We start from the raw sequence: 13958 nt of genomic DNA, 5'->3' as shown, positions 1-13958 counted from the left end.
GGAAAAACTCCAGAAAATGCAAAACTTGTTGAGAATCCAAAAAACTTAGCTTGGTGTCTTGAATTGGTCATACAAGGCCATGGAAAAAGTTGAGGCCATTTCAAAGATGTCAAGAAACAACGTGCTCTCAAACAGAGCCTTCTGGCAACCGAACACCCTTCATTGAACATGGTCTAGTTTTGGAAATTCTTAAAATGACCCCAACTTTTTGAAGTAGATGAGCATACCCATGGTAGACATCCATGTCAAGTTTGAATGATTTCTGACACCGTATGCAAGTCGCGACACGTCCGACCATTTATCGACCTTTTTTGGCCGAGGAAACTCCAGAAAACGCAAAATTCATCAAAAAAAAACAACTTGGCATGGTGCACTTAGTTGGCCATACAAGGTCATATAAAAAATTGGGGCAATTTCATGGATGTCGAAACACAACGTGCTCTCAGACGGAGCTTTCTGACCTACCTGAACACCCTCATTTGAACATGGTCAGTTTTTAGATATCCTTCAAAAGACCACAACTTTTCCAAGAAGGTGAGCATGCACATGGTAGGCATCTACGCCAAGTTTGAACGATTTTCGACACTGTATGCTAGTTGCGACACGTCCGGCAATTTATCGCCCTTTTTTGACAAAGAAATCTCTAGAAAATGTAAAAAAATTACAAAACCAAAAAACCTTGGCATGGTGCCTTGAATTCTTCATACAAGCCAGTGAAAAAAATTAGGTCATTTGACGGATGTCGAGAAAAAACATACTCCCAAACGGAGCCTTCTGACCTACCCCTACACCCTACGTTGAACATGGTGATTTTTCTACACGAATACAAAAAAATGTTCGAGAAAATTCTAAAAAAATCTTTCAAATTTTTATTCGTATTTTTCTTGAAATTCCAAATTTAATAGTGATTTTAATAAAATGTTAAAACAAAAATGTTCGTGTGGAAAATTTTGTTTGCTCTTTGTAAAAATGTTCATGTTTTGACATTATGAGCAATTTGAAAATACAAATACATTCTGAGGAATTCATAAAATGTTCGCATTTTGAAGTAATTGTTTGTAGTTTCAGAAAATGTCCGTGTTTTCAGTTTTGTTCCTGTTTTAAGAAAATGTTCGTATTTAAGAAAAAATGTTTGTAGTTTCAAGAAATGTTCTCGTTTTCAATTCTGCTCTTATTTTTCTAAAACAAAGTTTGAGAGTCTGAAACATTGTTCACTAAATGTTTGAATTTTAAAAATATGTTCACAGATTTTGAAAATGTTTGGGTTTAAAGCATATTTACTTTGTCAAACAGAAATTCACATACGAAATTTCTAAAAAATAAATCGTTTTGGACTAGTGATGTTATGCACTCGCGGGAGCTTGTGTGTTAGATATCCGCACCCATTTTAGTATTTGTGAATTGGTGTTAAAGTGTTGCCGCTCTCGCTAATTCTTTAGGTGTGACACTGCTGTTCTATCACTTTTGTTAGGCGGGCGGAGTGGCTAGCAGCGTTAGGAATTATATACCTGGTCGTTAGTTCGATACCCATGTAGGGCGCAATTTTTGTTGATTTTCCAGCGCAAATGGGCCGGCCCAGGTTAGCTGTGCCTGTGTCGTATTCCAGCGTAGAGGAGGTCCTCCGAACGTCTTGTATTGTTGTGATTTGTATCGATCACAATTTAATACTCCATTGTGAACATGCATCGTCCATGTATACGAAAAAGGCAAAGCCCTAGTGGGTATCTCACGGCAAAAAAATTGTGTTTGACTCTGGCGAATGGCACAATGTCAGTTCAACTCAAGTTTGATTTGCATACAGAATCGCCATTTCAATCACGACGTTGTTTTATCGAGTCAGCTCTCTTATTACACCACGTCAGGAACTCTGGATAGGAATGCAGTTGTGGTACTATGAACGCTCACCCGAGGGAGGGCCAACCAATAAGGGGTACAAATAATATGACAACATAAATGATTGTTGGTCCATCCAAACCATGATTTAATAAATTTCCAAAAACATAAAAATTTCAAGCATCACGACTTTTAGTATATTGTTGGTCCCTCGTTTCCAAGTCTGCACTTGTTGTTTTCCTGACAATAGTAAGATGTCAATCCTATTAACCCTCAGGAATTTAGTTTGAGCATGAAGTCACACATTTCACTGTTTGAGTTTGAAACTATTGTTCTAAAAAACAATAATTATTTAGTAACACTAATATTTCTTGAATAAGTAGTTTGACCATAGTTTGACCACAGTTTTGACCAGATTTGACCAAAATTCAAAAAACTGAAATAATTATTTAGTAACACTAATATTTCTTGAATAATTAGTTTGACCATTGTTTGACCACAGTTTGACCATAGTTTGACCATAGTTTGACCAGATTTGATCAAAATTCAAAAAAACTGAAATAATTATTTAGTAACACTAATATTCTTAAATAATTATTTAGTAACACTAATACTTCTTGAATAAGTAGTTTGACCAGATTTAACAAAAATTCAAAAAAAAAACAGAAATTTGAGCATAATTTTTTTCCTTTTAGAATTTAAGGATTTTAAAAATTTGCAAACAGGCCGTAGGCCGCCAAAATCGGATGCGGATTTTCGTGCTGAACATTTTGATATATTATACGTTTTTTTCTGACATCGTATGCAAAAGTTATAACCGTTTTACATTTTCCCTACACTTTTTGCAAAACATATTCAAATTTAAGTTTTTAAATTTTCCTAACTAGTACATGTAGTAACATAACTACATCTGGAAGGATTTTAATTTTTGAAGTTTTTATCATTTTCTTTTGCTTTTTAAAAAACTGAAAAGGCGATCCACCAGGGGGGTAGAGTTTGAAAATGGGACCTTTAGTACCGGTTCGTGCCATGAACCGGTACTAATGGGCATCACACTCTTTAGTTCCGGTTCGTGGCACCAACCGGGACTAAAGGTCCCATTTGAACCAAGACTGATGCCTGTATGGTGCCCTAACCGCTCGAATTGGGATTAATGCTCACATTAGTCCCGGTTCGTAATGCAATCGGAATTAATGCTTTTTTCTGGCCGAACTAAAGCCCTGTTTTTTACTAGTGCTCCGGCAGCAGGACAGGACTACCGTCGTAGACCACAGCGAAGCGAGCGACATTTCGACCCCAAGAAGAGTCGAGGTCCAGCCATGCAACAAGGTAGCATACACACACCAAGCAGATTATCCAGGAGAGAGCATGCATCATGCAGGCGGTCACCGGCTGGCGGCGATGCTGGCCGGCGCCGGCGAGGCGTTCGCGAGCGCGGCCGACCGGCTGACCGCCTCCTTCCCGCCGGCGGTGGCCGCCTTCCTGCGGCTGCTGCTCCGGGCGTGGGGCGCGCTCTCCGTGCCGCTGCTCCGGGGCGCCGTGATGCTGTGCATGGCCATGTCGGTCATGGTGCTCGCCGAGAAGGTCCTCCTCGGGACGGCCAGCGCCGCGGCCAAGCTGCTCAGCCGGCGCCGGCGGCCCGGGAGGCGCGACGTCCCCGTCGAACCTGACGTCGAGGCTGGTGGCGGTGGTGGCTCCTCGGCCTGCTTCCCCATGGTGCTCGTCCAGATCCCCATGTACAATGAAAGAGAGGTACGTATCTACTATGCACGATGTCTCAGTTAGTTAACTTAATCTGGTCTTGTGAGATTAAACTCGAGACGATGGATCAAGCTCAACTGTTGAGACTTGAGAGCTAGTGATGGAGGTAGCTAGCTAAACTTTGAAGAGGCAGTGGTAGCTAGGAATTAATTTAGAGCGGAGCAGTTAACCTAGCGTGCATGCATGCACGGCGCCCTGCTGACAAGCGTACGTGACCATGTACTGTAAAAAAACGAACAGGTGTACCAGCTCTCGATCGGGGCAGCCTGCAGGCTCACGTGGCCGGCAGAGCGATTAATTGTGCAGGTCCTCGACGACTCCACCGACGCCGCCATCAAGGTACGTAGCTGCCCCGATCCATGCTCGATCTGCCACCAACTTCTTCTCGACCAAGTTGCATGCAAACGCAGGAGCTGGTGAGGGAGGAGTGCGAGCGGTGGGCCGGGAGCGGCGTGGACGTGAGGTACGAGGCCCGCACGGACCGGGCCGGGCACAAGGCCGGCAACCTCACGGAGGGGATGCGCCACGCCTACGCCCGGGGCTGCGAGTTCGTCGCCATCTTCGACGCCGACTTCCAGCCCTCGCCGGACTTCCTCGCCCGCACCGTGCCGCTCCTCCTCCGCGACCCCGGCCTCGCGCTCGTGCAGGCGCGCTGGGAGTTCGGTACGTCCAATTACGTATGCACCGCGCGCTGGAGTTGGTGGTTGCTGAGACTGAGGAGAAGTAATTTTGAGCTCTTGTTTGTTATAACTGTACGTAGTGAACGCAGACGAGTGTCTACTGACGAGGATGCAGGAGATGTCCATGGACTACCATTTCAAGGTGGAGCAGCAAGCTGGGTCCTCACTCTGCAGCTTCTTTGGCTACAATGGTACGTATATAAGTTATTGGTATGTACAGGTATAAGTTATTGGCATGTATAAAATCCTACATGAACACAGAGCTTACATTGGTTGGTTCTACATGAAGAACCAAGATTATACATAAATTTAATGAGATTTAGTTACTAAGATTTTTTAGACGGATTTCATAAATTGAATAGTACGTATTTGTTCTTGGTTTGAGACGGATTTTGTGTACACTACAACTAGGAAGTGCTGGAGTATGGAGACGGCAAGCCATTGTGGAATCGGGCGGCTGGGATGAGCGGACCACCGCGGAGGACATGGACTTGGCACTCAGAGCAGCACTTCTCGGCTGGGAATTTGTTTACGTCGGTGACGTCAAGGTATATTATCAACCATGAACATGCACACAATTTGCATGGTGGATCGTTCAGTAATCAACAGAGTTGAGAGATGCATATATGTAACTGTCGCATCGCAGGTGAAGAGCGAGCTGCCGAGCTCTCTTGGGGCGTACCGGTCCCAGCAGCACCGGTGGTCGTGCGGGCCGGCGCTGCTGTTCAAGAAGATGCTCCGGGAGATCGTCGCGGCGGAGCGGGTGCCGGCGTGGAAGAAGCTCTACATCGTGTACAACTTCTTCGTGACGCGGAGGGTGGTGTCCACCTTCTTCACCTTCTTCTTCTTCAGCGTGCTGCTGCCGGCCAAGACGCTGTTCCCGCAGGTGCGCATCCCGACGTGGCAGATGGTGTGCGTCCCGACGGCGACGACGCTGCTCAACTCGGCGGGTACGCCGTGGCGCCGGTCCGCGCACCTGGTGGTGCCGTGGGTCGCGTTCGAGAACGCCATGGCGCTGCACCGGTTCAAGGCCATCCTCATCGGGCTCTTCGAGGCCGGCCGCGCCAACGAGTGGATCGTCACCCGCAAGTCCGGGAACGGTAGGCCGACGCCGGGCGCGGAGGGCCGCCGTCTGAAACGGCGGTGCCGGCTCCATTGGCTGGAGCTGCTGGTCGGCGCGCTTCTCCTGGCGTCCGGGTGCTACGACTGTGTGCACGGGCATGGTTATTTCTACTTGTTTGCGCTGCCTCAGTCCATCATGTACTTTGCCATTGGGTTCGAGCTCTTGGGCGTCCATCACACTTCATAGAATAAACACGTTTGCTAATCTATAGGTGCCTAAAAAAAATTTGTGCGTCAGTCAATTTTCAGCTTCGCCCGAGCCGAAGGCGGGGAGAATGTGAGGAGCGTAGTGAGAGTGTCGGCCATGGTGAGACCAAGCCAGGACCTCGGAGACGGTCATGACACTGTGAGCGGTAACGAGCTGTGGCGTGCAAGGCGGAGGCGAGGAAGCAGGTTAACAGGTGTACGGATGTGGGAGTTACCGGAGTTTCTGCAAACCAGGGGTAGTGGGTGGGGCTTAGAGGGATTGTTGCGGCGGTGGTGACGTTGAGAGAAGGGCGGGGCGGTGAAGTGGTGCATGGTAGCATCAAGGCTTCTAGAGTCTAATTAGGTTCCTCATACCGGCCCTCGAGGCCAGGAACCGTAATCAATCGTGAGGGACCCCTAAAATGGGAAGTGAATTGCAGAAAACATCGACATTGAAGGCTAGGATTGCGGGAACCATAATTCTACAGTTTTGTGCCAAAAACCACTAATTTCGAGGCTAATTTTTTTTGCAAAAAGTACTAGTTGGCGGCTTTGGTCCTAAACTGGGACACCGACACGAATGCTAAGAGTGTCGTTGATGTTGTCGTCGCGCGGCAGCTCCGCTTGCCAAACAATGAGCACGCGCAGATCCACCTTGCATCGACAGGCGGCGGCGCGCACCTCCACCTTGTCCTTCGCGCTCGCCGCAGCCTCGTCATGCGTTGCCGGAGCAGCCTGTCAAGGAGCGCTTGAAGAGGAAAAGGGGTAGCGGTGGGAGGCGGGTGAGGGGACGGGCGGCTGGACGGGCGATGGGAGAAGTGAGCGAGTGGTGGGGAATGGAGTGCATAACCGAGCTGCAGTCGAGTGAGACGGAAAATGTGACCGGGCACTTTTCTCTACTTTAAGATTTGTGCATTTGATCTGACGATAGCTCATGCGTAGGCCAAATGACTAAAAATCAGTTATCATTTCCCATAAATTATTCCTTTATAGTAGTACTCTTTTTTCTAACAAGATTCCTTCATAGTACATAGCACATCGGAATCCACTGTCACGGCAGCTCCAACGTGCACACGTATATAACTAGCGCGCTACTTGTGCGCGGCCATGGCCTTGGCCGTGGACACGAACATGTCCCTTCTGGGCGTCAGGACGGCGAGCACGAGGTCCCTGTGCGGGAGGCACTGCCGCACGGTCTCGTCCGCCGCGTACTCCCTCGCCCACCGGCACAGCGCCGGGTGCTCCTCCTCGGTCAGCAGCCGCACCCCGGCCATCTCCTCGAACACGCCCAGCCAGCGCGCCACCCCGCTGGCAGCTATGTCAAGGAGGCCGATGGCGTCGCCGCCGAAGAACCGCTTCCCCTCCGGCAGCTGCGCCTCCAGCAGCGCCAGGCCCTCCTTGGCCTCCCTCGCCGCCGCCGCCCGCGCCTCGCCGGGCTCCGCCCACAGCGCCACCCACAGGGCCTTCCAGCACTGCACACATTCGTTTCATCGTTTGTGCTGATTAAATCAATGTACACTCTGTACTGTTCACCTGTGAGTGAGATGCAGATCTGCTGCTCACCTTGTCGTCGAGGAATCTTGCCCAGAAGCGGGCGTTGGCGCGGGCGAGGGGGTCGGAGGGGAGCAGCGGCCGGCCGGCGGGGAAGGCCTCGTCGACGTACTCGACGATGACGAGCGACTCCGGGATGGAGCGGTGGCCGTGGAGGAGCACGGGGACCTTCTTGTGGACGGGGTTGTGGGTGAGCAGCAGGTCGCTCTTGCTGGCCATGTCGTCGTGTAGGAGCTCGTAGGGGACGCCCTTGAGGCGCAGGGCCACCTCGGCCCGGTGCACGTACGGGCTCAGCCAGCCGATGAGCCTCACCGCCGGCTGTTCACAAGGCATCATCTCCATGTCCGCCCGGTCCACCGATTTCTACTTTCTAGCCGGGGCATCGATCGATGGGCTATATATAGTGCGTTGTGTTTGGGCGAAATTTCCCGGTGGCTTCCTATCGAATCCAATTCCAAGGTTGGCACCGGTGAAAGCTACCTGCCGGGGTTCCTCCGTGTCAACGCTGTCGTCGACGTTCGACAACGAGCAGAGCAATATGGTCAATGGTCCATCCGCCAAGAGGCTGGAGCAGTGCGTGTCACTTGAGCACCACGGAACCGACCTTGTGCTGCACGGCAAGTCGGCAATCCTGCGTGGCAGTTCGCCCGGCTGATTGTTACGTGCAGGCCGGTGCTACGGCGGTTCACCAAAGGCGCTGTCGTTCTTGGTCATGGGGCAGTTTCGGCATCATCATATGCAGCAAGAAGGTCGTCGCTGGGCTGCGGCCGTTTCCTCGCGGCATCATGTCATGGACAGCCAAGCTGTATGGTGAAGCCTCCCGCGGATTCGGCGAATTTCACCACAGTGCAAATGGTGTTTCAAAATAGTCGAAGGACAAACGGACATTTCTTTTCCATTGTATTCTTTTTTTTTAAAATGTCATAAACATAATTTTTTTAGTGGTTCACATTTAGAAATGGAACGTACATTTTTTTCAATGGTACAAAACATTTTCTTTTGAATCACACAATTTTTTACATAGTATAACATTTTTCAAAATATCACGTGCATTTTTTTAAACGCAAGAATATTCAAATAGACGTGCCATTTTTTCTGAAACGCGTGAACATTTTGTTTACATAGTATCATGTTTTTACAAACATGTTCAAGTGGTGATACAGAGCTGTGTCTCGCAACGCGCGAGGTATCGAAATCGCTAGTTAAAGGGCATTCCTTTAAAAGATCACTCACACCTTCTCTGGTGGTGACAAGTGCCGCGCTCATTGTCATAACCTGGGAGTTTTATGCTTTTTTTCATAGATTCATTTTTCTAAACGTTTTATCTCTTGAGCCAAGCATCCAAACCACGAACTTTTCTCCATTGTGTTTCTCGCATCGAGATTTTAAAAACAACATGTGCTTCTACAAATCACACAGATCCAGCAAGACAACAAAAGAGTGGGCCGGGCTGGCCCATTTAGCTAACGCTATGTGTGCACTCAGAGACTCGGATTTTTTTGCTTTTAGAAATATTCTGGTTTATTTTTGATTCGTTTTTGGGTTGTTTTCTCTGCTGATTTTACTTTATTTTTCCTTTTTGTTCATTTTTTATAGTAAATGATTAATAATTCATTTTTTGTCTTTTCCTTTTCCTTTTGTCTTTGTCTGGTCTAATTCATTTTTTTCAATAATGTTTAAAATTCAAATTTGTTCACACTTTCAAAAAATGTTTGTGTTTCAAGATTGTTAGGGAATATTTCTTTGTATTATAATTTTTTTCTATTTTTCAAGTTTGTTCAATAAATTCAAAAAATACTTGCGTTTACACAATTCATTAAAAAATAAAAAAAATGTATAGGAACTTCAAAAAATGTTTGTGATTTCAGAAAAATGTTCGGAATTTCAAAAAGCTCATGGTTGTGAAATTTTGTTCCCATTTCAGAGTTTGGAATTTCAATAAAGTTTTGCTTCTTAACAGAAATCCAGAATTTGTTTTTTAATTTCTACACTTTTCAAAAAACTCATTGAATAAATATACAGCGCCTCGCTGCTACATGGCCCGGCCCAATACAAAGAGCAACCCGTGTGTCGCTGTCCTATGGCTCCCACGCTTGCACCGCCGGCAGCCGCCCGTGGGCGAGGGGAGGGTAAAAGTGGGATTACTACAACAAATACACCTTACATTGTGGGAGTTTATTTATTCAATGAAAAAGACCACCTTATAGACATAAACAAACGTCATGAAGGAGTAAACTGGCCGGCCGGCCTTGAGGATTGCCACTCGCCATCAGATAGGTCGATGTTCATTGTCTCAAAAAAAAAAAGATAGGTAGATGTTCATGTTTATGTTTAGAAACTTGGCCGTTGCCTCAAAAAAAAAAAGAAACTTAGCCGGGCGTGTGAGTGCGTCGACTGCCTCCCGCCCAAAAAAAAGTGCGTTGACTGTATATGTAATTAAGAGAGAGAGAGAGAGAGAGAGAGAGATCAGATCTGGCATTGATGTATGATGATCTCTGATGCTTTGTTTGACTTGAACATTTTCATACAAAGGGTGTTTTGCTCTTGCCAGCTCGTGATCGTTGACTCTACATTAGTTTTCTAGAGCATCTACAGCCGGACTTATCAAATCTGAACCTATAAACACCCACGGATGCGCCCAGTCGATGACCGGGCGTGTTCGTTTTGAGCCCTTATTTGTCCGTCCATACAAACACATATTTTTTTATATGTCCGGTAACTTGCATATGATTAATGGAGATGAAGAAAGAGAAAACAAAGAAAAATAAAAAAAATAAAAGGCTGGTCTGGGTGGGCCACGTTGTACGTGGCGGATTGAACGGGCGAGTACGCGGGCCTCATATACTCCCTACATTTGTCCTTAATATGAGGGTTTGCGGACAGTCTAGACTTATTATTAAAATATGTCACCTAGCCTTTTCATCAGTTCGAACTTTTGAGAAATTTGGCTAGCGCATTAGTTCAATATGGCATCGGAGCCACAAGGTCTTGGGATCAAATCCTGCCCAACGCACTACTTAATATAAAAATAGTTGCGATCTAATCTCGATCCCACGTCTAAGGTATAGCTGTACGTCCAATACGTTGCCTAACCTTTTCATCAGTTCAGACTTCTGAGAAACTTGGCTAGCACATCCCAATAAGGGATGATATGAGGAATTCGGTTGGGTCATAGTTTTTACTTCTCTCTTCTGTCCGGTCACTGACCAGTCGCGTCCATCAACATTTGAGGAGGATTTGAGAATGCGGGCTGTAGATACTCTTATACAAGCACTGTAGGTGCATAGATAGATCTTCTTAGACCGGAGTTTTCTTAATTACTCTTTAGTCCCCGCCATTGAAGCAGCACTATTACCTTTTGCGGGTTAAAAAATCATGACGAGTCAAGGCCAACTCCAACGCACGACCCCAAACGGACGTCTGTTTCGTCCGTTTGGGTTAGGAAAACGGACACGACCGTCCGCTTGCGGTCGTGCGTTCGTCGGTGCGCCCAACCGGTGAAGGAAATATGCCCTAGATGCAATAATAAAGTTATTATTTATTTTCTCATATCATGATAAATGTTTATTATTCATGCTAGAATTGTATTAACCGAAAACATAATACATGTGTGAATACATAGACAAACATAGTGTCACTAGTATGCCCCTACTTGACTAGCTCGTTAATCAAAGATGGTTGAGTTTCCTAACCATAGACATGAGTTGTCATTTGATTAACGGGATCACATCATTAGGAGAATGATGTGATTGACTTGACCCATTCCGTTAGCTTAGCACTTGATCGTTTAGTATGTTGCTATTGCTTTCTTCATGACTTATACATGTTTCTATGACTATGAGATTATGCAACTCCCGTTTACCGGAGGAACACTTTGTGTGCTACCAAACATCACAACGTAACTGGGTGATTATAAAGGTGCTCTACATGTGTCTCCGAAGGTACTTGTAGAGTTGGCGTATTTCGAGATTAGGATTTGTCACTCCGATTGTCGGAGAGGAATCTCTGGGCCCTCTCGGTAATGCACATCACTATAAGCCTTGCAAGCAATGTGACTAATGAGTTAGTTGCGGGATGATGCATTATGTAACGAGTAAAGAGACTTGCCGGTAACGAGATTGAACTAGGTATTGAGATACCGACGATCGAATCTCGGGCAAGTAACATACCGATGACAAAGGAAACAACGTATGTTGTTATGCGGTTTGACTGATAAAGGTCTTCGTAGAATATGTAGGAGCCAATATGAGCATCCAGGTTCCGCTATTGGTTATTAACCGGAGACGTGTCTCGGTCATGTCTACATAGTTCTCGAACCCGTAGGGTCCGCACGCTTAAAGTATGGTGACGATCGGTATTATGAGTTTTTGTGTTTTGATGTACCGAAGGTAGTTCGGAGTCCCGGATATGATCACGGACATGACAAGGAGTCTCGAAATGGTCGAGACTTAAAGATCGATATATTGGACGACTATGTTCGGACATGGGAAGTGTTTCGGGAGGTTTCAGACATTTACCGGAGTACCGGGGGGTTACCGGAACCCCCCGGGGAGTTTATTGGGCCTAATGGGCCTTAGTGGGAGAAGAGGAGGGGCGGCCAGGGCAGCCGCGCCCCCCTCCCCCTCTTGTCCGAATTGGACAAGGAGGGGGGCGGCGCCCCCCTTTTCCTTCTCCTCCTCTCTCCCTTCCTTCCCCTCTCCTACTCCAACAAGGAAAGGAGGAATCCTACTCCCGGTGGGAGTAGGACTCCCCCCTTGGCGCGCCCTCCTTGGCCGTCCGCCTCTCCCCCCTTGCTCCTTTATATACGGGGGCAACGGGGCACCTCTAGACACAACAATTGATCTCTTGATCTCTTAGCCGTGTGCGGTGCCCCCCTCCACCATATTCCACCTCGGTCATATCGTAGCGGTGCTTAGGCGAAGCCCTGCGTCGGTAGCAACATCATCACCGTCATCGCGCCGTCGTGCTGATGGAACTCTCCCGTGAAGCCCTGCTGGATGAGAGTTCGCGGGACGTCATCAAGCTGAACGTGTGCTGATCTCGGGGGTGCAGTACGTTCGGTACTTGGATCGGTCGGATCGTGAAGACGTACGACTACATCAATCGTGTTGTGCTAAACGCTTCTGCTTTCGGTCTACGAGTGTACGTGGACAACACTCTCCCCTCTCGTTGCTATGCATCACCATGATCTTGCGTGTGCGTAGGAAATTTTTGAAATTACTACGTTCCCCAATGGTGGTATCCGAGCCAGGTTTATGCGTAGATGTTATATGCACGAGTAGAACACAAGTGAGTTGTGGGCGATACAGGTCATACTGCTTACCAGCATGTCATACTTTGGTTCGGCGGTATTGTTGGATGAAGCGGCCCGGACCGACATTACGCGTACGCTTACGCGAGACTAGTTCTACCGACGCGCTTTGCACATAGGTGGCTGGCGGGTGTCAGTTTCTCCAACTTTAGTTGAACCGAGTGTGACTACGCCTGGTCCTTGAGAAGGTTAAAACAACACTAACTTGACGAACTATCATTGTGGTTTTGATGTGTAGGTAAGAACGGTTCTTGCTCAGCCCGTAGCAGCCACATTAAACTTGCGACAACAAAGTAGAGGACGTCTAACTTGTTTTTGCAGGGCATGTTGTGATGTGATATGGTCAAGGCATGATGCTATATTTTATTGTATGAGATGTTCATGTTTTGTAACCGAGTTATCGGCAACTGGCAGGAGCCATATGGTTGTCGCTTTATTGTATGCAATGCAATTGCCCTGTAATTGCTTTACTTTATCACTAAGCGATAGAGATAGTCGTAGAAGCAATAGTTGGCGAGACGACAACGATGCTACGATGGAGATCAAGGTGTCGCGCCGGCGACGATGGTGATCATGACGGTGCTTCGGAGATGGAGATCACAAGCACAAGATGATGATGGCCATATCATATCACTTATATTGATTGCATATGATGTTTATCCTTTATGCATCTTATTTTGCTTTGTTTGACGGTAGCACTATAAGATGATCTCTCACTAAATTTCAAGATAAAAGTGTTCTCCCTGAGTATGCACCGTTGCCAAAGTTCGTCGTGCCGAGACACCACGTGATGATCGGGTGTGATAAGCTCTACGTCCATCTACAACGGGTGCAAGCCAGTTTTGCACACGCAGAATACTCAGGTTAAACTTGACGAGCCTAGCATATGCAGATATGTCCTCGGAACACTAAAGGCTGCGGAGGTAGAAATCAAAAAGGAGCATCAAGTGTTGATGGTCAACAAGACCACCAGTTTCAAGAAAAATGGTAAAGGGAAGAAGAATGGGAACTTCAAGAAGAGCGGCAAACAAGTTGCTGCTCAAGAGAAGAAACCCAAGTCTGGACCTAAGCCTGAGACTGAGTGCTTCTACTGCAAGCAGACTGGTCACTGGAAGCGGAACTGCCCGAAGTATTTTGGCGGATAAGAAGGATGGCAAGGTGAACAAAGGTATATGTGATATACATGTTATTGATGTGTACCTTACTAGAGCTCACAGTAGCACCTGGGTATTTGATACTGGTTCTGTTGCTAATATTTGCAACTCGAAACAGGGACTACGGATTAAGCGAAGACTAGCTAAGGACGAGGTGACGATGCGCGTGGGAAATGGTTCCAAAGTCGATGTGATCGCCTTCGGCACACTACCTCTACATCTACCTTCAGGATTAGTTTTAAACCTAAATAATTGTTATTTGGTGCCAGCGTTGAGCATGAACATTATATCTGCATCTTGTTTGATGCGAGACGGTTATTCATTTAAATCTGAGAATAATGGTTGTTCTATTTATATGAG

General features: G+C 46.9%; 2 protein-coding genes across 3 annotated transcripts; one reads left to right on the top strand and one right to left on the bottom strand.

Moving 5' to 3' along the window:
- Positions 1-3079: 3079 nt before the first annotated feature.
- Positions 3080-5638, top strand: LOC109746970 (probable glucomannan 4-beta-mannosyltransferase 6). Of its 2 annotated transcripts, none has more exons than XM_020306061.4 (6): positions 3080-3585; positions 3835-3933; positions 4005-4257; positions 4364-4465; positions 4686-4822; positions 4921-5638. In XM_020306061.4, the coding sequence occupies exons 1-6, from the start codon at positions 3202-3204 to the stop codon at positions 5581-5583; spliced, it is 1638 nt and encodes a 545-aa protein (XP_020161650.2). In that variant the 5' UTR covers positions 3080-3201; the 3' UTR covers positions 5584-5638. The 2 variants fall into 2 exon arrangements, with proteins under 2 accessions (XP_020161650.2, XP_040259010.1); XM_040403076.3 differs by having other exon boundaries at positions 3092-3585; positions 4355-4465; positions 4921-5637.
- Positions 5639-6530: 892 nt separating this feature from the next.
- LOC109746991 (glutathione transferase GST 23) lies at positions 6531-7520 on the bottom strand. Its single transcript, XM_020306080.4, has 2 exons — positions 7146-7520; positions 6531-7054 (listed from the first exon to the last, which is right to left on the bottom strand). Exons 1-2 carry the CDS (start codon positions 7473-7475, stop codon positions 6674-6676), a joined length of 711 nt encoding a protein of 236 aa, XP_020161669.1. The 5' UTR covers positions 7476-7520; the 3' UTR covers positions 6531-6673.
- Between the last annotated feature and the right edge of the window lie 6438 nt (positions 7521-13958).

This window comes from Aegilops tauschii, chromosome 3 (assembly GCF_002575655.3).
Source record: "Aegilops tauschii subsp. strangulata cultivar AL8/78 chromosome 3, Aet v6.0, whole genome shotgun sequence".
In the NCBI taxonomy this organism is placed as follows: domain Eukaryota; kingdom Viridiplantae; phylum Streptophyta; class Magnoliopsida; order Poales; family Poaceae; genus Aegilops; species Aegilops tauschii.
This window is presented reverse-complemented; position numbering and strand designations above follow the sequence as displayed.